We start from the raw sequence: 22,502 nt of genomic DNA, 5'->3' as shown, positions 1-22,502 counted from the left end.
TACCCGTTGCCTTTCATCCTCCTGCCATGCACCACTGTGAAGGATCTGTATGGAAGGCTGCTGTTAGCATTCAAGAGGTTGAAGCGGGGACAGGTAACCCGTGAGGGACATAGAGATGCTGTGTGAATGTCCAGGGGTGGGGTTAGGGAAGCCAAAGCCAAGCCCAGCTGTAACTGAACCTGGCAAGGGATGTCAAGGACAACAGGCTTTTCATAGGTGTATCAGCTGCAAAATCAAGATTAGAGAAAGTGCCTGCCTGCTGCTAAACTGGACAGGAGTCCTTGTGACAAAGGACATGGAGAAAGCTGAAGTAGTCTGTCTTTTTTGCCTTGGTCTCTACTGGTAAGATGTTTGAGAACTGCAGGCCCCTGAGGCTGGTGGGAAAGGTTAGAGCAAGGAGATCAACCCTTGGTTGAGAAGGGTCAAGTTAAATGCTTAAAGAGATGGGACATATCCATGACTGGTGAAGGAGTTGACAGATGTCGCTGTGAGGTTGTTTCCAATTACCTTAAAGGTTATATCAATGGACAGGGTTCCTGAAGGATGAAAGAAATCAAATGTCCTTCCTATCTTCAAGAAGGACAAGAAGAATAGGGGGAACTACAAGGCAGTCAGTCTCACCTTGATCTCTGGGAAGGTGATGGAGCAGATGATCCTGGAATCCATTTCCAAACATGAGCAAAAAGGTGATTAGGAGTAGCCTGGGTGGATTTATGTAGGGGAAAGATGCCTGATAGCCTCCTACAATGAGATGACTGTCTCACTGGATGAGGGGACAGCAGTGAATGCTGTTTATCCTGACATTAGCAAGGCTTCTAGTGTTGTCCCCCATTAACATCCTCTCAAATTGGAAAATTATGGACCACGTAAGTAGATGGTGAGCAAGTGTGTCAAGAACTGACTAAACTGCTGTGCTCGAAGGGATGTGATCAGTGGTATGAAGCCCAGCTGGAGGCTTGTTGCTGCTGGTGTACCAATACTGGATCTTACACTGTTAAAAACCTTCATTAATGACCTGGGTCATGGGGCAGAGTGCATAATCAGCAAGTTTGCAGAAGATAGGAGGAGTTGTTTATACATCAGAAGGACCTTGACAGACTGGAGAAATGGGCTGATGGGAAACTCGGGGAATTCAACAAGGGGAAATCTGAAGTCTTGTACCTGAGGGAGAAATAACTTCAGGCACCAGTACAGGCTAGAGGCCAACTGGCTGGAAATCACCTTGGCAGAAGAGGCCTGGAGGGTCCTGGTGGGACACCACGTTGACCATGAGTCAGCAGTGCACCCTTGTGGCCTCAAAAACTAAAAGCTTCCTGGGCTGTATTAGGAAGAGTGTCGCCAGCAGGTGGAGGGAGGTGATCCTTCCCTTCTACTCTGTGGACTTCTATGGGTTGAGCTGTTGCAAGGAGTCCCTGACTTGATTCTCACCCACTGAACAAACTGGGTGACAGAATGATCTATTTAACCGACAGCGATGAAACAGAATTTGTGCAACAAAGCATCCATCTTCCCAAAGGAAGCACTGAGTAAAACATCTCCTTTTCAGTGGTAGGTTTTGTTTTACCAAAGCAGCGAGTCCCTGCTGAGAGCTGTACGGTATTCTGCAGGAGAAAGTTTGACTGATTATGCCTTTATAATTGTATCCGTACGGATAACCTAATATAGCTATACTGATAGTGTTTCTCTTAGGGGAGCTTAGTTCAGACTTAATGCAACTTTTTAAATTTAGGATGGAGACTTTCCAAAACATCATGAACTAGCGTTTTTTAAAACGTTTCTGTGCCAAAACAAAAATGTTCATGTAAAGGGTCATATCAATGTAACCATATTGACTTAAGTTCTCACTTTATATTCTATTTTTCCTGTTTATATAAATCCTTGTACGTCCCTGATGAAGCGCTCTGTTTCCTCGTTGAGTCAGTCAGTCAGTATCTGCTTTCTTTGTCTCATTGACTTCTTCTGGTGCTTGTTTATAACCACAAAATGCTGTTACTTCCATTATTCAGTGCTACTTGCAAGTAGGGTTCAGGGTTTTTGACACACGTAGAGATGACTCATTAAAAGAACAGGCCGGTGCTGCTGCAGCACTCTTGTTCCCGTGATGTGGTCACAATACAGCAGTCTTAGAATAAGTAGGACTGAACTGAGACTTAACAGGATGCGTATAAAGGTTTTTTTTTTTTTTGTATCAACCAGCCTCTTTCTTCATGAAAATACTGTGCAGGAGCTACTGCTGTATAACTAATGCTTCAGAAGTTAAAGTCTCCTTGACTTGTGCCAAAATGTTGTGGGCAGATTGATAGTCGAACACTCAAATATCTTAATGAGACAGATAACTATAGTGTAGTTTTGTGGGTGAGCTAAGGAAAAATAATAATAACCAAAAAAAGAAAACCCACATAAGAGAAACAAAACTAGGCTAGTGGCCAGGAGCACATCTCCACTTGCAGACATGGGCTGTGCTATAGGTCTATTCTTTCTCCTGAAGTGTAGTCTTCCCATTGTTGTGTCCAAGCAAGATGACCTAGTCAGGCAATATAATAAGAAATACAATCGTGACCAAAAATCAGCCCGAGTGCTTAAAGAATCCCAGATGCCCTGAAATAGGACTTTGCAGAGAATTAGTAGAGACCGAGAGAGAGGTAGAGAAGAGGAGGGAGGCCTCAGGCTTTTAGGGTAATGTGGGTAATGGCAAACAGCTGACAATTTTTGCAAGGTCAATAAAGAAGATGAGATCACAATTAAGAAAGGGGGTACTGACATGGGCAGAGGTATCCCCTTGTCTACTCCCAGCGGTGAATTTCAGCTTTAGCTCTTCTGTCTGTGGTGTGAGATTGAGGAATAGGAGATAGATGTGCTGTGTATTAAACGGGGAAGAAAGAGAGGAATTTGGCTTCTATGGCTTGTGACAAGCCACCTAGCAGCTGAATTAGTAGATACAACTTTACCAAATATCTACTAATGGAGGGCAATTTGGGAATGGGGTGTTATTTCCTGCACATCACCTTTGCCTCTGGAAAGGTCCATGATGTGCCCTAAACATAGCCAAGATTGGGGCTATGGAGAATTTTAAGTCTTAGTCCTCAAATGTTGAAAAGGTGTTTGCTACAGTGCTTGGAAGTTGGAGCACCAGCAGTAAACATCTTCACTTTGTGCGTTTGGGAGGGAAAGTCCTGAGCCCAGGGCCCAGCAGTGGTAGGTTTGATGAGGTAATGTGAGTTATCTGAATGAGGAACTACATACACTCCTAGGTCAGAGGATAAGTTAATCTATTTTGTTTTTTAAATTACTATATTGTTGTCCTGCTTGTGTTCTACGTGGCTCTTTTCTGTGACCTGAGATTCCTTCTTTTCTGCTACCTACACATACCTCCTGGTCCAAAAGGTGTCACATTTACAGCCCAGGGGTGAAGCGATGCTGGAAAACACAAGGAAGGTGGGTCTTGGTATTTCTTTGAGCTGCAGACAAGAGATCCAACAGAGGGGTTGGTGAAGATAGGCTCAATGTTTGGCTATTAGTTACAGGTGCTGCTTCTCACTGCAGAGATGCTGTCCTTACTAGGGTTTGACTGTGGGATTTGTTCAGGATATCAGCAGTAAGGGTTGTACTGTAAAGATGTTTCATCCTTGGTTTGTTGAAAATTGGTGTTTAAATGTTCACATACAGGAGAGGACAGGGCGCTCTAACAGGACATGGCTAAAACATCTCCTGCATAAAAGGTCTTACAGGACAAGATAACGTTTATTCTGAGCTTCTTACTGCTGAGAAAGGTACATCATCTCAAGAAGAAAGAAAGAGGCCACTAACAAGAGCCAGAAGGACACAGTCCATTGGTTTGCTTTATGACTGCTGGGAAGTGATGGCATCTACTTCTGAATGTGGCTTTAAAAGGTTGGTAACTCTCACTCTCTCTGCTCCCCCTTCCCCTTTAAAAGCGTGCCTCGAAAAAAATCAAGTAAAAGAGGAAATCCTTTTATCATGCTATACTTTTGTAGGTCTGACCTTATTCTTGATCTCTACTTGAGCTTTCTTCCTCTATTATAAGAATAACTTTTAGCACTGGTTGTCTTAAGCTGATCTGATTGTCCTACAGGCTGCTTATTAATAGCTGGTCATTACCTATGCTCTCTGTTGCTGGTGTTGACCTTAGACATATTCACATGCTTATGACTGAAAGGTTTACTCTGTGTTATCTTTTAGTTAATAGGTTCTTAGTAAGTGTAATATGGGCTCTCTCCCCATCAAAAAAAAAGCCTACAAAATAACTTAATCTTGTAAGGTCTTAAAAATATTCCTAAATGCATATTAAACTGGATCATGCCTTATTTGAAAAAGACTCTGAAATGAAAGAAGCAGGAAAGTAGTAGAATATTACAGGTTTTAGTAGAAAACAAGGGTTTTGAAAACCGTGGCTGTAGCGCCAGTCCTGTAACCATTCGTTGGCTTGCCAGATTTGACTGGCCCTTTGAAACCCCTTGCCTTTGACTGGGAGGATTGATGAAAAAACTACCTGTGTTCCAGAGTCCTTTACTGCTGCTCCCAGGGCTCTGTAATTCTTCTTGACATGCCAGATTGCTACTGGTGCCCGTGTGAAACAACAGTAGAGGGTAGCAGCCAGCAGACTGTACGAGGCTTGGTAGTCTCTCGGTGATGTCCCTGATACCAGCCCCTGGTAAGCAGCACATCTCTCTAGAGAGTGCTTCAGGTCGGCAAATGGGTGCCTGCATACCTTTCAGAAGAGAGAAAACATTTCAGTTTGGGAAGGGTGCAACTTACTAGTAAAGAAGGTGTGTAAAGCTTTAATGGTGCTTTGCTTAGGCTATGCAGCTGGAATAAATAAGCTCAAAACTCCTCTTAAAAACAATGAAGTTCATCCATACAAGAGTCCTGGAGCAGGCCTTTCCCTTAACTAAGTTGTAGAATAGCTTTGATAACACGGCTGCGACTCAAAAGGACAAAGCCCAGCAGCACAAGTGAATGGCCATAGTAAAATATTTACTGCAACAAGGTAGGAATATGAGGGGGCGATATTCCCTGCTATTTTGTGCCTGGATGCTGTCTGCAAGTGTTCATAATGTTCCCAAGGAAGTGAGTGATATTTCAATCAGATGGATTCAAAAGTTCTGGGAGAAGAACAGTATTAAGCACACTTGGTAAATGGATTGATCCTCGTGGCTTTTGATCTGTGCTTCCCTAGTGGACTCTGGGCTCCTTCAAAGAGATCCATAAAAGGATAACCAAGAAAAGCAACCTCAGCTGTGGAAACTTGTAAGGAAGGCCCTGTAATTCCTACCTTTCCAATGGGGTTCACACCTTCTCTGGAACACACCTAGAAGTGGTAATGCGGGAAAAAAAAAAAAGAAACCCACTAACCCACTAGACTAATTGAAAAGGGCTTACCAGTTCCCAGCACGAATACTGCTTCGCAGTTGTAGTGTATTTCCAGAGGCTTAAAAATTCTTCTCTCCTTTACACTCATCCCCCTTAAGGAAGCATCCACATAATGAAAGAGGATGTACAGTGTCTTAACTCACTTGGAAATGTCCCAGTGTGAACTAAGTCACTTTAGATTTATTGCCACATCAAAAGGTCAGCACATTAACTTGCGTTAAAATCATAATTTCATTGTCTGCAGCAGGATTTTATTACACACTAGCTTATGGGTTTTTGTTTGGTTTTTTTTTTTTTTTCTGTGCTGCTGAAAGTTTATGGGAGAAGTTGCTGGCAGGGTGGAGAATACTTACGGGACCTGGTGCATTTTCCACTACTGAGGCAAAACCACAAATAGGGTGGCATGCGACCTGCGGCAGCTCACATCAAAAGGTGTGGAAAAACAAGCAGCATAGACATTACAGTCTTTGTGCCGAGACCTGTTCATGGCAGACCTGATCCATTCAATTTTTAGCTACTATTCACTTTGCAATGTTTTCCTTTCACAGTGTGCCATGGAATTTATTCTTGCTGCACCAAAACCGCTTTGCTGCTTGCAGGCTGGCTGCCACTAAGCCCTAAATTGACATCTGTGAGGGGTGGAGGGTTTTTAGGACAGAAAAAAAAAAAAAAAGATACTTTGTCTCTCCACTGGTGCTTGTCCCTTCACGCTGTTCCTGTGCAACCTGCTCTAGGTGGACCTGCTTTGGCAGGGGGGTTGGACTAAGTGATCACCAGAGGTCCCTTCCAACCCAATATCATTCTGTGATTCTTTTTAACAAGTTGGCTGTGCTGGGGTTTCAATTTCAGCAGGTCAGTTAAAGGCCCAAGGTCAGAGTTAGGTCACAAATTTGCCCAAATTCAGGAGACCACCTTCGCTCTAGAGTCAGTGGAGTGGGAGATGCGTTTCCAGACAGCGGGATGTATCTTGCTGGTGGACTTCAGCGGAGACCAACTAACAGGGCCATCTGCTGAAGGCTACGCCTACTTTAGGCACCCCAAACTATGACATGAGTTAGATTTCTTGAAACGAGCTGGTGCAATATAGACAGTTGGCAAAGATTGTTTCTGAGTGCCGATGGGCTGAACAGATGACAGTGGTTTACGGGATTTTTTTACACCCCTCTTGAGCCACGATCGGCAGATTTTCTTCATGACAGGGACTGGAACAAACATTTTGAAGAGCTGAGGAGGCTGGGTGGCTGCAACATCCATCTCGCACGTCTGTTGTGCATCCTGCTTTACCTGAAGTTTGCAGGAATCGTTTTCCCGACTCCATCAGTCGCTGTAGGCACCCGCAGTTGAGAGACGGCCCTTGCTGCCCTAAACTTGTGACCTGCTAAAATGTTGTCAGCCACCCTACTGTAACGTGTCTGCCTTTGGTGGCCTGTGCTGCCTTTTCTCTTGCCCTTTATAATGGCAAAGCTATGAGAAGGTAAACACCAAAATCTGTTTATCTTGCTTAATTACTACAATAGATATTTAGAGGCGAAAACTATGTTTACTCTTTAATAGCATTACACTTGGGAAAAGAGAAAGCAGAAGTGACAAAAATGGTGATGAGGTGGATTTACTTGAAGGCAGCTGTGGTTTTTTTTCGTGTTGTTTTGCAGCAGGTGGGCTCTGAACTGCAAGAAAGGAGAGGAAAAGTACCATTTGCTCCCCATTGCCGAAATGGCCTCAGGAGCCCTGCGCTGAGGTGAGGGTCTGGCTCCACACACACTGGGCTGTCCACGGGAGACTATGGAGTCTGTGCTTGGGGAAGACCGTTTTCCTGCTGGGATGGATTTCTCTGTGGTAAAACACACTGCAAAAATGGAGGGAGGGGAGGGAGGGAGAAGGGACCTCAGGGAAGGTCTGGGACATGAAGGCCCAGGCCCCTTACGGGAAAGCCCAGGCCGCTTGTGGCCTTCATGGGACACAGCTGGGTGAAGGCCATTCCTGCGTGGTGAGGTGTGTGACAGCCACTGGGCTAATGCCCCCCTACCCGTGACCATGGGGTGTCAAAGGGCTGCTCCCACAGGAGCGGGGTGCCAGGGGGCTACTCCCACAGGAGGCTGGCGGCACAGGGAGAACCGAGGTGTCACTGAGCGGCTGCCAGCAGGCACCCTCGAACGGCTAGGGTGCCACTGAGGGGCGGCAGGCGGCTCCCTAGCCTTAGGGGCCTGCCGGGGTGAGGCGTCCCCGCTGACCGGGGCTGCCGGCGGCCTCCCCGGCCGGGCGGCTGCCCTCAGGCGGGCGGGAGGAGCCGCCCCGCCCTCAGGCCGTGGCGGGAGCGGGGCGGGGCGGGGCGATGCGGGGCGCGCGCGGCGGAGCCGTGTTTACATTCCGCCGCCCGCTGCACGTTGCCGCGGAATGGCGCGCTCCCATTGGCCAGGCTGGGCTGTGGCCCCGCCCCTCGGGGCGGGACGAGCAGCGCCCTGCCGGGCGCGCGGCGTGCGGGGTCGCCCCGGCGGGAGCCGGCCTGGGACCCGGACGCTGCGGATCCGGGGTGACGGTGCCGGGGGTGTCGCGGCAGCTGGGCCGGGGAGAGGGAGGGAGGCAGCCAGCCGGGCGGCTCTCCCTGCGGGGTGGCAACCTTCCTCCTGGCGCTTCCCGCCGTTCTCCCGGGACGCCTCCGCACCGGAGGCGGGCGGGAGGGGCGCGGGGGTATCCCGGCGGCGGACGGGGAGAGCCGCGGGGCCCCGGGGCGGCCCGGCGGCGAAGGGGCGGCGCTGGGGCGAGCGGGGCGCGGGCGGCTGCGGAGGGCGGGCGAGCTGTCTGCCGCCCTCGCACATGCGCAGGGCGGGCCCGGGCCGCGCTATATAGCGGCTTGGCGCCGGCGCCAGCTGAGCAGCGCGGCCCGGGCGGCGGCGGCAGAGGTGCGCGGGGGGCGGCGGCGGGAGGGGGTCCCGCCGGTGGGGACGGGGGGCGGCGGTGGCGATGATGGTAGTGGTGGCGGTTTTGGTGATGGTATTAGCGGTGGTTACGCCGGCGGCGGCAGTTATAATGGCAGTGGTGGTGGCAGCGGTACCAGCAGCCCCGGTGCCGGTGTGAGGACGGTGTGAGGGGCGCAGCCGCGGCGGCCGGGAGCGGGAGCGGTGAGGCGGGCTGCCCGCCCGCCCGCCCGCCCGCCCGTGCACGGTTTTGGAGGGAGAGCGGCTGAGGAGAGCCGGGGGGGTGGGGATGTCCGCGGGCGGCTCCATCCGTCCCGCCGGTGCCCTCCCGCCCGGGGCAGGGAGCGCTCTGGGTGGGGGGTGATGGCCCGGGCGGGGGTGCCGGCGGGAGCCCGCCATCGCTTTTCCCCCTCGCCTTATCCATCCCATCCCGGGTCCGCCCGGCGACGGAGAGCCCCGCGGGTGCGGCGGGGGGCGGGCTGCCGGGTTTTGGAGGGAGACCGGGCGCGGTGGGGGCGGGGAAGCCGGCCGGGCCGCTTGGCGGGCTGACCCCGATTGCCGGCCCGCGCCGCCCGCCCTCCCGCATCTCGGCTCCCCGCCACCCGGACAGGGGCTCGGCGCCCGGTGGGGACACCCCTCGCCATCGCAGCCCCTGATCCCTGTGGGGCCCCGGCCCCAGCCCGTCTTAGGGTGTCCCCCCGCCTTGTGTGGGGTCCCTCTCTGAGGGACGGTGTCCCCCTTGTGTGGGGTCCCCCTCTGAGAGAGGATGTCCCGCCTTTGGGGGGGTGGAGATGGATGGATGTCCCCATGCGTGGGGCTGCTTGCCCCCCACCCCGTTCCCCCTCAGGTTTTGGAGGGAGCCTGGCTGGCAGCAAGGCGGGAGCGCGGGGGAGAGGGGGGGGGGGGGCACGGTCCTGCCCTGCCCCCTGCCCCCTCGCGCGTCCCCTCAGCACCCCCGGCCGGGGAGGGAAGGGGGGGCAGGCGACGGCGGCGGCTCGTCCCCCTTTTGGAGGGAGAGAAGGGAGCGAACAGCGCCGGTACCCCCCCCACCCCACCCCCGCACCCCGCTTGACCCCCGGGGCTGGCCCAGGCGCCCCCCCCGGCTCGGCTCGGCGCGGTGCGGCGCAGGCCGCCGCCTCCCCGCTCGCTGCAAATTGGCGCGGAACCGGCGCGGCGGGAGCGCGGGCGGCGGCGGGCGGGCGGGCACGGCCCATCCCGGCAGGTGTGGGGGGCGAAATCCCGGGGGGACCCGCTGTGTCTGTGGGGGTGCAGTATGCGGGGTGTAGAGGGAGTTGGGGGGGTGTCACAGCACCTGGGACCCCACCCACATCTTCTTGCGTGGGAAATGTCCTTTTACAGACTCCCCATCCCCCCCCGGGCTAGCCGAGCTCAGCTAGCCTGAGCCAAACTGGAGCTAGCCTGAGCCAAACCGGTGGCTGGCGTATGTGGGCATCCCTGGGTAACCCGCTTCAGCGGCGCGACTGCCCGCAGGATGCAGAGCCGCCTGTGGTTATACACCTCGGGTGTTCCTCACACCGGTGAAAATGCTTGTGCCCTTCTATTTCAGTTGTGTAAACCGAACTGCTCTTTGTGATGCGTCCTGTGACACAAAGCGCAGAGCTCGGTCCTAACTCCTGGAGCACACATTAACTGAGCTTGTGTTAATTCCTTTGGTCCAGGCAGAGATCTTCCAACCCAAAGAAGATGTCAAGACGCAGGTAAGCTGTCAGCACCGCAATACGCCGGGCTGATCTGTGCTCGCCTACCAACCGCTGCTCTCCTGATGTCCGATGTCTTTTCGGACTCTTTGCAGTAGCCGGTTGCAAGCCAAGCAGCAGCAGCCGCTGTCGTGCCAAGAAGAGTCTCCACAAGAACTGCAGACACCAGAACATCTCCAAACCCGAAAAAGGAGGACAGCAGAGGTGACCAGTTTGGGCAACTTGAAAAGTTTGATAATACTGAAAGTTTTCCAGTGCATTTGGATGGGAGAATCTTTATTTCATTGAGTTAGAAAGTGGGGCAGGAGTAGCAACAGTTTGCTTTAGCTTTAGAGGTGGGTGTGCTGGTCGCTGTCACTGTACTGATGTGTATCTCTTCTCAGCAGGAGATTAAGAAAAGAGAAGATGGGAAAATTGCTAAAAAGCATCAATATGAGATTAAGGTAATTCAATCCTGATTACCAGTTCAAACTAGGTGAGGGAGTCCATCTGGTTTGTGGTGGCAGGTGTGAAGTCATGCATTCCACACTAGAAAGCGTTGTATAGGGGAAGTTTCTACCTTCAGATATTAAAAACTGTGGGAGCTCTGCACCTTAGCATCTTATATGTTTTTGCTTTCTTATGCATGGCTTTGATGCTGATAAAGGGTCCTTCAGTATGGAAACCACTGCGGGTAAGGTTAGGTGTAAAAATGGGAATAAAACCAGGTATTTCAGAATAATTCCACACGCAGAGCAGGTAAGGCCTGGAGGCAAGTCTAAACAAGATCATTGCACTTGTTTTAACTTAAGGTGTGGTTTCACAGCCATTTACTGAAGACGACTCATAACCATGCAGGCCGTCTTTACTTTCATTTAACGTTCCTTTGATTATTTAAATCAATTTAGGAAATCTGTCTTAACTAACGCAGGCTACTCCTAAACCAAGTGAGGGGCTCTACAGTTGTTTATTTTAAAGTGGGTTAGTAAAATACATGTAACTTTCTCTTGCAAACAATCTTGCTTGTAAAGCACATGAAACTAACAGCTATGGTGAAGCAAAACACTTTTGGCTGTGAAGTTGTCTTTGCAAACTTTGTGTAGGGAAAAATGCTGTGTGAGTACCACAGCTGTACTTGGGGTGAAACTTACCTTTGCCGAAAGGTGGGAAATCCTGCTCCCCTTTCTTCCCTTCTTTGATAGCTGGCCGCGTACTCCATCCCCTGCCTTGCTCCGTTTTTGGTTCTCTTTCAATGAAACGGTATGCAGGTTCAGCTTGCTAATTTGGCACTACAAAATGAGTTAATGTTCCTCCAGGTTAGTGAGTTGAATCAACCCAGCAGAGGGTCTGACGAGCATCAAAGCTGACAAAAGAAGGAAGGGGTGGAACTTGGGCAGTGAGGATCACAGGAGAGAAGAAGGAGCAGGGTCTCCTTTTTCTCATGACTGTGCTGTTAAGATCAATTCTGCTGGAACATGCAACTTCATTCTTAGGGTACTTCAGTCTGGCTATAAATTGGTTTAGACACACTAAGGAAATGGTATGTAGTTTACCCTGCAAAACAGCTACATAGGAAAAGTCTCTGCGTTCAGGGGGAGGCATTGCCATTCTTTGGGAATGGGACCCCCCCTAACTCCACAGAGCATAATTAAAGTTCTGTGTCACCATTTTGAAGGCTGTCAGCCATTACAGAATTGCATATGCTCCCTGCATTTGATACCTCCTCACTTGTATTGGCTGCGTGCAACCAAATAAGCATTAGTGAAACAAGTTACAGAGTTCACTAAAGTAATCTAGAATTCCTTCTTTGAAGCTTTCTGCCTGAAAAACTTCGGGCTCTTCTCCTTTTCAGTCATTGCATCCCTTATTTGGCATTGGCAGCCTGAGAGATAGTTCACAGCTGCTGCTTGCTCAGTGGGTATCTAGCTCTGGAGCTGAGGTGGGTGGCTCCTCTCTGGAGTGCTTAATTGGAAGATAACAAGTTGCTGAATTTTCACTGAGAGACAGTAGAACCTCCACCCTCTCCTTTCTTTTCTCTCTGAGTTGATAAGTAGATAGGACCAGCAACCTAACGTTGTGTGTTTTAGTAGCAGTGAGTACCTTTGCCTTATGTACTGTAACTGAGCAGCTCAAGCAGTGGATAGGTTACTTGTGGGTTTATAAACTAAAGAGAGTTAGCTTCCTCAAAACTCATTTTCCCAAATTTATCAAATGTGTTCATACATGTTCTGTCTTTGACTGTGAGAGGGTTTGTTGGCACTTATTCTCTCTATCCTGGTTTCAGTACTTGAATTGATGCTAAGGTCCAAAAAGAGTAACATAAATTGCATATATTGTTGTTGTGACTGTGATCTACTTCTCACTTTCCTTGCTGTCGTAGTAAAATCAGCATTTAAAAGACCCCATGTTTGTGTTGCAGAGCTGTTGGCCGCCCACGATAACAGGAGGCATCTCGCCTTGCATCATTATTGAAACACCTCACAAAGAATCAGTAACCACTGACTTCTCAAGATTCAAAAAGTACAGGTTCAGAAACCTCTTCATAAATCCATCACCTTTGCCAGAACTCAAGTAAGTTTACCAGATGCGACAGTTGTCGATGTTTTATGAAATATGCTGAACGACTGTAGTAAAATCTGTTGTTGTATTGTGTTTGTATAATAGTGTGCAGTTACACAACCCGCACTTCTACTTGTCTCCTCATCCCACAAACAGTTCCAATGTCCCCCAAAAAAGAAGACAAATTCTGTTTGTTTTTTCATGCCCTCCCTAGCCTTATAAAGGCACCAGACGGATAATTTTTGCCTTTCAGAGCTGTCCTTTTATAACTTAACACTGGAGAAACTCTCAAGTGGTTAAGAGACACATCATGGTTAAACTAAATTTCTTTCAGTGCTATTGGAACTAAGTGACGAAAAAATACTAAGCAAAGTTTTTCTCCAAGAACTTAAATGCACATATACGCAAATGAACGAGGGGCAATATTACAGTGTGGGTAGCTTGGTCGTGCCATGCAGCATGCTCGGTGCAGCCACAGTATTGGAAAGTTTCCCTTCTGCAGAGGGGCAGATTAGCTGACTAAATTGATTTTTTTTTTTTTTTTTTTTTTTTTTTTTTCCCATTTCTGAATTTCTTAGCCGTTCGGGTGTGTTAGAGAAGTATCCCAGTTGCTGTTGGCATCTGCCCGGTGTTTAGTGCAAGAGTTGTTAAATTTACTGCAGTGCATTAGGGAAAACTTCTGCCAAGGTGAATGAGAGGAGAAGCAGAACGTGAAGCGTCACTCGAGGAGAACCTTTGTAGATACACCACGTTTTGATTTGTTCTGGCCAAAACTTGACCAGAACTGGGAGATGCTGCAGGGTGATGTCTTGCCTCAGAGGAAAGCAATAGGTCTCTCGCAGTCTCTTTCACTGAGTTCCAAACTCACCTGCTCCTCCCTCTCAATATTACTCCCAAGCCTGGTGACCTGCGCTTTAAGGAAGAGTATGCTCCTCTCTGTGCCTAGCTACTCACACTTTTCTAGTGCAAAGTAGTTTTTAAAAAATAATAATTAAAAAAGGATGGTGAATGAGGGGATCTCCTGCACCCCTTTAGCAAGTTGTTGGAAAATGCTGGATCCCAAAGATAGGTTCAGATACAGGATTCCATGCAGGGAGTTTAGTCTTTGATGTTCCCCTCTTGTTGATAGGCATCTGGTAAAGCTGAGCTCCATCCTTTTGAATAGGTAAATAAGAGCTAAAATTTTAGCCAATTAGCTAAAATTATTTACTCTCTCCTGCTTTCTTCATGCTTTTCTAACTGCTGCAGGAAGATGATAATAGGAGATTTTTCGATGCCTGCCCACTTAAACGGGGAGACCTGTGCATTAAACAAACAAGTATCTCTCCAGCTTTTTACTTATGATGGCAGAAGAATGGAACTGATCTGGCTTAGAATCTGTAGGCAATGCCAGCGGTCAGCTCTGTTTTAATCTCTCTCTGCTTCTGCTTGGGGGAAGGTAAATGTATAACTCCAGAAATTCCAGTAGGAAATCAGCACTGCATTGACTAACGTGCTGTCGCCATTAGTAACTGTAGGATGAGAAGTACATCTAAGCAAAAACTACATAAATTCATAATAACAGTAGTTACAAATTAAAACCAAGCTATATTAATGATAAAGGCACCTTCTTCCCAAGTAGACTTGAATACTAATAGCTTATAAATTAGCAATAAACAAGAAGTCAGTTTTTCTCACAATAGCCTTGTTTCTGAGCCTTAAGGTAGGCTACAAAAGGAAGAGATGGATGAGTGACTTTGAGAACAACATTTACAGGTGGTGTTTAAAACTAAACTGGACAACTTTGTGTATGTTTTGTGTTTCTTGGGGAGTGGGGTGGGTTTTTTTCTTTTTTATGGGGAGGGTTTGGTTTTTATCTTGCTCCTGGACAGCCACCTAACCAGGCAGAATAGGAAACTGTGTGTGTGCAACTTTAGGATGCATGTGTCCGGTTTTATTGTCCTGTACAAGTGGACTTGCTGATGCTCTTGGCGAGCTGCTGTTGGCCTGATGTAAAACATTCAAAGTATACCTGGTGTTTTCTAATTACCATAGGGATTTTTCTTGTTGTCCCTGAATGTCTGTAAACAACAAATAATGTTTTTACACTCCTTTTGTGAAGGTGTGTGTATATATATACTTAACAACGCTTTGTGTAACTTTGTTCCTTAGCTGGGGAAATTCCAAAGACGTCTGGCTCAACATCCTGAAGAAGGAGAACAGATACGCTCACTGCAAACATTTCACCTCGCTACATTCTAGTTTGCAGCCTCACATGAGATCGATACTGCTAGACTGGCTCTTAGAGGTTTGTTCTTTTAGTTACTGTGCCTTGTGTTCCGCCTGTGAAGTCGGCAGGTAAAAGCACAGCTTTTTACGCAAAAGACCTAATAGCAAAATGTACTGCGTGGTAAACACTAAAACTAGTTTGCAACAGAAGGGTTACAAGTTACTGCTTTTGATCCTTTTTGTGAGATACATTGGGCCTTCCCTGGCAGCAGAGGCTGAACCTTCCAACGCAGGGCAGCAAGCGATAGTACTACATTTTTGCTCTTACCGCACGTATTCCCTGGGAAGGGGAGAAATCTAGTTTTGGGACACTTAAGCTGAAATTGCTACAGACAGGTTAGTTCTGAAGCTCTAACTTTACACTTTAGCCTGTATCTAAGCTCTGAGGCAACTGCCTCTGTGTTGAGGACTTGAGTTATCACCCTAGCCCTGTCTACATCAAGAGCTCTTAGGTGTCAGCCCCTGATGCTATTTTCTGACCTACTAGTAAAATTTTAATTCTGTCCTATGAGCAGAAAAAAGTTGGGCATTGGTGGCTGACATCTGGAGGGTCTCGATATAGACAGGTTCTTGTTGGAAAATGATCATAAATAAATCGTCCGTATTCCAGCCTAATTGCTGTGCTTCAGAGTATTCCAGTTGTCAAACAAAATGGAAGCTCTCGTTCTTGGCAGCCTTGTGTGAAGGAGCGTTAGTGTTGTAAATAGAGAGCTACGTTCTGGAGGTGTTTCCAAGAACTCTGTGTTAAGCACATTCCGTTGCCACTGCCAAAAGCAATGCTTGATGCACGTAATCCTGACCTGTCGGCAGAAGGGATCCTGTGGGTTTACCAGTCCCATAGCCAGTAGGCCAAGGAAGCAGATGCTACAGTGGTGCTCTTGCTGGCTTGGTGGAACAGTGCTAATAGCTGGGAATTTTAAGGGAAAGGAGCATGTGGTGGTTTTTTATTAAAAGAAACATAATAATAAAAATTTTCATTAATAAAAATATGAGGGAACTGGGCATGTTTAGTTTGGAGAAGAGGAGGCTGAGGGGGGACCTCATTGCCCTCTACAACTACCTGAAAGGAGGTTGTAGAGAGGTGGGTGTTGGCCTCTTCTCCCAAGGGAATCATGACAGGACCAGAGGAAATGGTCTGAAGTTGGGGCAGGGGAGGTTTAGAATAGATATAAGGAAGAATGACTTTCCTGAGAGAGTGGTCAGGCACTGGAACAGCCTGCCCAGGGAGGTGGTGGAGTCGCCATCCCTGGAGGTATTTAAGAAACGTGTAGACATGGCACTTCAGGGCAGGCTCTAGTGCCCGAGATTGTTGGGTTGTGTCTGTTTGTGGGTGGGTGTGGTGTGTGGTGGGGTTTTTTTGTTTTTTTTTTTTGGTTTATTTGTTTGGGGTTTTTTTTCTTTTTTGTGTGTTTTTGGTTTGTGTGTTTTTTTGTTTGGTTTTTTTTTTTTTTGTGGTTGGACTCGATGATCTCAAAGGTCCCTTCCAACCATAAAGATTCTGTGATAAAGTCGACAAGAGCCTTGTTGTTGCCCAGGTCAGTGGTTCTATGTGCCACAGTGGGTTAAAGTCCCAGCAACTTTGAGAGTCCTCAAGTAGCTCCTGACATCATCTTCTGTAATATCGTAACTGAGATACTCTTTAACATGACCAAGCACTGTTGCTTATGTTTGGGCAACGCGCTTTTATAGAAATTGTGCCATTTGTTCATGGATGAGCCTGGTCTATAGGTTTTTTTTTTTAGTTCTGAATCTTGGTTGGAGCAGTAGTTAATAACAGAGCAGCACATCAGTTGGCAAATACTAGATCAGGCCTAAAAGAATAGGCTGGGGTGTTACTGCAAACTAGTTGCATTTTTGATGGTCAGGAAGGGGTTTAATTGGCACATGGGCTTTCAATTAGTTTAGGAAACAGCTGGTAGTAGTGACATTTCTATTTTGACTTTGTATCCAAGCGAAATAATGAGGCAGGATGGGAAGCTTGGACTTGGCATCTGTTTCTTGGATATTCTCTCCTATTGACTGCAGGTGGATTGTAAGTAATTTCCAAGTGTCTAACTAGTTTCTCGTTGTGGAGGGGATACAGAGTTGCAGATGATCTGGAGTCGTGATAGACCCACCCAAATTCAGTTAAAAAGGAGAAAGTTGGGCCCTGCAGAAGGTCTCCAGGCCAGGGCAGTCTCCTTTCCTTTTCTTTTGTTGAACTGGCATTTGAACCACTTTGATTCAATGCGAGTATTAAAAGTTTTCCCTACCAGGGAAGCTGTATGGCGCAGGTGGCCGTTCCTGCAGTTTTGTCCCCACTTAGCGAGGCAGTCGGGGTGCCCGGGGGGGTGCGGGCACCGCTCCTGCCTGGCCAGCAGAGCCCCCCTGGAGCAGCAGCTTCCAGGCTCCTTTGCTGTGGAGCCAAAGATTTCAAGTTTTTTAGTGGTTCTGCCCTGGAACAGACCTACTGGGAATACAGGGAGGGTTTGCTCTGTGACTTCAACTTGAGGTTTGAGCTCAGGGTACTTTTAATCAAGGAAATTAGTAGGATTATTATTTTTTTTGCTGTTTTGGTTTTTTTTTTAATCCTCCTTTTTTTTTTTTTTTTTTTTCCCCTCAATAAGGCTTTCTTCTTTCTGTGGGAAATTGTTTGTACTCATTTTTAGGAAAACTGGGTGTGATTTAGATTGGATAAGGTGTACTTTGGAAGTATGTTGGCGCATCATAGACAATCCGTGTTTAGGTGGGAGCATGGGGAATGCTTTTCCCCGACCCACTCTAACCGCTGCATCCTAACACAGCTGGGGGGTGATAGTTTGAGTGTCCGAAGGATAAAATTGTGCATCTTGGGTTTTACTATTCGAGCTTGAATACTCCAATGTGTTTACATAGAGGTTTTTTTAACAGAAAACTGAATTGTTCTTCTTTCCCTCTTGTAGGTATGTGAGGTGTACGCACTCCACAGGGAAACCTTCTACCTAGCTCAAGACTTTTTTGACAGATTCATGTTGACGCAAAAGAACATTAACAAGAGCATGCTTCAGCTCATAGGAATTACCTCATTGTTCATTGCCTCCAAACTTGAGGTAAGAAGCTCTGTTACAGGGAGGGGGATATTAAGTTTGGAATAACTAAAAATACAGCGGTAACCTATTTATTTCTTCTGGCTGAAGCTTTTGAACTTGGTGGTGTATCAACAGCACTGAAGGTCAGAAGGGGAACGTTTTTTTTTTTTTTTCCTCTTCCTTCAGCTGTGCACGTGTCAATCTCTTGGAGTGTAGGCTTTGTCCTCCCTTTCCTCAGCGGCAGGGAAGGAGAGCACATAAACTCTAAAGGTATGCAAATGTGCTAGGAGTAGTTTTGATTTGTTTTGTTTTGTTTTGCCTTTTTCCAAATATACAGCCGCTGGCAAAACAATCTCGGGAACGGGCGTGGGGCTCGAACAGAACCAAGCCTGAGTCTCAAACTGCCTGTACACCAGGCTGGTAGCCCTGTAAACCCATTGAGCAGAGGTTTGGTTTTTTTTAAAAAAAAATTTTTCAAGTGCAGGGATGGTGACGCATTACACATTGTGCGCTACATCTACGAGCCAAGAGCGTGTTTTTGTATAGCGCGTGGTAGGCTGGACTGAGAGGAAAATTTGGGCTATTAAGTTTTTATACTCGGAAACCCCCTGATGGTAGCCAACACCCTCAGCTATAGGTGGCCCCAGCTGGCATGACTGGGTTGGCCAATTTCCTTGTTAACCATCTCTGCACCATGAATTTTGCCAGCTACAGTGGCTGTGGGATTTTCTCCCGTCTTTTTTCAGCTTTTTGTGTTGTTTTTGGTTTTGTTTTTTTTTTTTTTTTAATCAATGAGATTACATCAGCACTACCTGACACTGTGCGTAACCGGAATCAGCCTTTTCTAATACCGCAGCGTGCTGTACAAGAATTAGGGTGTTTTTACGTCAAATGCAGTGGCCCAGTAGAAAGTGGAATAAATGAAAGGCTGTTCTGATTGCTTGGCCAGCATTTATTTGCCTGAAAAACTTGAAGAAGTTGGGATAAATCTGTCATGTTTTACAACAGATAACCCATAACCTACTTGTTTTTAGTATCTCCTCATCCTGAAGGTTGAAGTCACTTCATACAATGAGAAAAACACTGTTCTAGCCTAAGAAATGTTAATATTCCAATATGAATTGAAAAGTATTTGCCAGCATCTTCTAAGCTTTCTTGGAGTTGTGAGGCGCTCTAATCTTTACCTTCTCCCTTTAAAGGAAATCTACGCTCCGAAAATACAGGAATTTGCTTACGTCACTGACGGTGCTTGCAGCGAAGATGATATTGTACGAATGGAACTCATTATGTTAAAGGTAATAACTTTGCTGTGTTTGTAAGGGCCGGGTGAAAGACAGCCCCGCTGAGCCTCGTGTTTTAGCATCATTTATCTGCTTAGAAAAGGATCGTGTTTAATACGTCCGTCTTCCCGTGAAACAAGGAAAGCTTCTGTGTCTTTTGAGGACCCGCGCAATAAACTGAGCAAAATCAGAAGGGGGGGGTTGTGGGAAAAGAAATCGCAGCACAAACCTGTCCTTGCGTGGTTCAAGGTGTTTGTTAAATGTTTATTTAACATTGGCAGGCTTTAAAATGGGAACTCTGTCCGGTGACAATCGTCTCTTGGCTCAACCTCTATCTTCAAGTGGATGCTTTGAAGGATGTTCCGAAAGTGCTGCTACCTCAGTATTCTCAGGAAAAATTCATCCAGATAGCACAGGTGGGTGGTAAACTCTATCGGAAAATGCTTTCTGGAGTGATTAAGGCCCAACTGAACTTTATGTCCCAAAAGCCATTAAAGAACGCTGTTCCTTGTTTCACCTCACCTGTTGCTTTGTTAAGGAACGTGCAAGTTTGACTCCCGGAGACCTTCCTGCTGGGTTTGGAGGAGAAGCACCTGCCCATGCGCTTCTTGTCTCCCTGCTCTCACGTATTTTAAGACTTTTCTGTACACTGCAACAATACAAATCCCCTTTTTTTTTTTTTTTTTAAATCACTACAGCGTTCTGCAAATAGCAGGCAGTGGCAACAGCTCTGAGAGGAGGGTGAATAATTTAATTTAAGACAGTTAACTTTTTACCGGTATTATCTGTAACAGCGTTTCTGTGCGTTTGCCTAGGCGGCGATCTGAGAAGTGGTTTGACTACCTTGAAACTACTGTGGTTTGGGGTTTTTTTTTTTTTTTTTACATCCAGCCTCGGAGAGGCAGCCTGAAGCGTAGGTATGTCTATGTCACTGAGCTGCTAGGTAATACTGTAATTTAAGAAAATACCCTCCTGGAGCTCTGTGAAGAGTTTAAAGGTGTACTCAGATTTTGTGCGAGGGAAGTGTCCTGCATGTTACCGGTAAAAGTGCAAATTGGTTTGTATTCTAACTCTCTGAGACCCAATTTAACTGCAGTTGGTGCCAAAAATAAATAGGTGTGTGGGATTGGTGGTAAAAAGCAGAGGTGTGTCAGCACGGTCTGGAGGAGTGCCGTACGCGTGGCAGCTTCAGCGGCGCTATAATCCGTATAGTCCTGAGACAGGGTTATACTACAGTATCATCTTGTTAAAAACTTGTAACTCTCATTTCCTCCGCTCTTTATTTCCTCAGCTCTTAGACCTGTGTATTCTAGATGTGAATTCTTTGGACTTCCAGTACCGAACGCTGGCTGCTGCAGCGCTCTGCCACTACACCTCAATGGAGGTCGTCAAGAAAGCCTCAGGTGAGAAGCCTTGGTAAAGCCTGGTCTCCTGAGGCAGGGGCTTCTGAAAGCTGTTACAGGCTGCTGGGAGGGAACTGGTTTTCTAGGCTGCCAAAGAGCAAACGCTACATGGGCACTAATAGTTTGTTCTTCGTTCTGTGAAGAACCCCAGTTTTGCTTCCTTCCTACCACTGTTTCGGGTGCTACCAAAACTCCAAAGAGAAGGAAACGCTCTCGGAAGCACAGCCTTAGCTAAGGCAATGAAGTAGATTGATCCTTCTTGCTTTTGGGCTAATACTGCTGCTCTATGACCGCCAGTTGTTCTGGGGATTGTTAGAGATACAGTATTTAGCTACTTTTTCTTCTAAAATGTGGTCAACCACCCCTCATCCTCAGCTGTCAGCAGCATTCACTTTGGTGCTAAGTCCTAAGCACCAGGAACCCTCATGGCCCCAGAGCTGCTCTGCTCAGGAGGCCTGTGCTCACCGTCCTCTGCCACAGTGTTTAGTAACAAGCGCAAGGAAATGCTGGGAGTTTCTGGGAGGATGTTTCTCAATTTTTGTCTGCAGCGTAATTTAGTGTTATTTTTAAATTTTATGACCATATTGGAACGCTGTGCAACTCCTCCTCCATGACTTCTAAATACCTTGCTGTGCTCTACCCTCCAGGCTTAGACTGGGAGAGCATTTCGGAGTGCGTAGAATGGATGGTTCCCTTTGTGAACGTGGCGAAAAAAGTCCCCGCGACGCTGAAAAACTTTAAGAAGGTTGCAGCAGAAGATCAACATAATATCCAAACACACACCAATTACTTGGACATGCTGGTAAGTGGTTTGTGGCAGCTGAGCACACATCACACCCCCTTCCTCCCTGGGAAAGGTGGCCAAACACCTTCCTGCTCACACCTGGCCTGGCTCACCCCAACCAGCATGGTCAGTGGTGCCCAAGCTGTTGTTTCTGCCTCCTGCTCAATGATGCTGTAAACCAAAGGTGTTTTACCATAACACCGTGAGCAAAGACTTAGACCAGAAGTACCGGTGAGGTGTTTAAAAGATAATTCTCTTTACTTTGTTGTGTAATGCTGCCTTGGTTTCTTAGTCAGCACCCTGACTCTGAAGTACTTGACTTGTACAAGCAGTGGGAGGAAGCGCTGCTCAATAGCACTACTGAAACAAAGAATCATGGAATGGTTAGAGTTGGAAGAAACCTTAAAGACTGTTTTGTGCCAACCCCCCTGCCCTGGGCAGGGACACCTCCCACTAGGGCAGGTTGCTCAAAGCCCCATCCAGCCTGGCCTGGAACACCTCCAGGGATGGGGCATCCACAGCTTCTCTGGGCAACCTGCTCCAGTGTCTCACCACCCTCACAGCAAAGAATTTCTTCCCGAGCTCTAAATCTCCCCTCTTTCAGTTTAAAACCATTACCCCTCAACCCATCACTGTGCTCCCTCATAAAGAAGTAGAACTTGTCACAGATATTAACTGTGGTCTTCCTCCTCCAATACACAGGAAGAAGTCAACAGTGGAGTAGCATCCACTGCCCCAGGTGAGTTATCACCTGTGTCAACAGGAGGAATAATCACCCCTCCCAAAAGTACAGAGAAGAAATGAAATATGGACAAAGTTCCAGAAACAGGACTTGGTGCTTCAGAACAAGACCACACTAAAGGTGAAACATGCTCTTCACTGCTATTCAAGACTTGAGCAGTAAAAGACGCATCAAACAGAGCAGCAGATGGAAGCCGAGACTGGTGTCCTCCTACAGACTTGATCAAAAATTCATAGTGAGCATCCCTCCGTGCTCTCACAGGAGCCGGGACCACTTTGGTCCATTCTCAGACATGACTTAGTTCAACTCAGACCATTCCTAACTTATGAATTTTAAGAACTCTTTACACATGGTTGAGTGGCCAAGTTTGTCTGCTCAACTTACATGTCAAACTTGCTTTAACCGGGGCCAGCCAT

The 22,502-nt window shown here is 47.4% G+C and overlaps 1 protein-coding gene across 1 annotated transcript; it reads left to right on the top strand.

Annotated features, from left to right (window-relative positions):
• The first annotated feature begins 10,010 nt into the window (after positions 1-10,010).
• On the top strand, positions 10,011-22,148 carry CCNE2 (cyclin E2). The gene is made up of 11 exons (XM_074145342.1): positions 10,011-10,024; positions 10,123-10,228; positions 10,411-10,467; positions 12,423-12,574; positions 14,714-14,849; positions 17,752-17,898; positions 19,077-19,172; positions 19,439-19,573; positions 20,449-20,560; positions 21,208-21,362; positions 22,047-22,148. The coding sequence occupies exons 1-11, from the start codon at positions 10,011-10,013 to the stop codon at positions 22,146-22,148; spliced, it is 1,212 nt and encodes a 403-aa protein (XP_074001443.1).
• Positions 22,149-22,502: the final 354 nt, after the last annotated feature.

The sequence above is a fragment of the Numenius arquata genome, chromosome 3 (assembly GCF_964106895.1).
Source record: "Numenius arquata chromosome 3, bNumArq3.hap1.1, whole genome shotgun sequence".
In the NCBI taxonomy this organism is placed as follows: domain Eukaryota; kingdom Metazoa; phylum Chordata; class Aves; order Charadriiformes; family Scolopacidae; genus Numenius; species Numenius arquata.
Note: the sequence above shows the minus strand (reverse complement) of the source record. Positions and strands in the feature narration are given on the sequence as shown.

Coding starts and splice junctions, on each gene's coding strand:
- CCNE2 (XM_074145342.1), top strand. Junction 10,229..10,410: donor GAAAAAGGAGGACAGCAGAG/GTGACCAGTTTG, acceptor TCTTCTCAGCAG/GAGATTAAGAAAAGAGAAGA. Junction 14,850..17,751: donor TGCTAGACTGGCTCTTAGAG/GTTTGTTCTTTT, acceptor TCCCTCTTGTAG/GTATGTGAGGTGTACGCACT.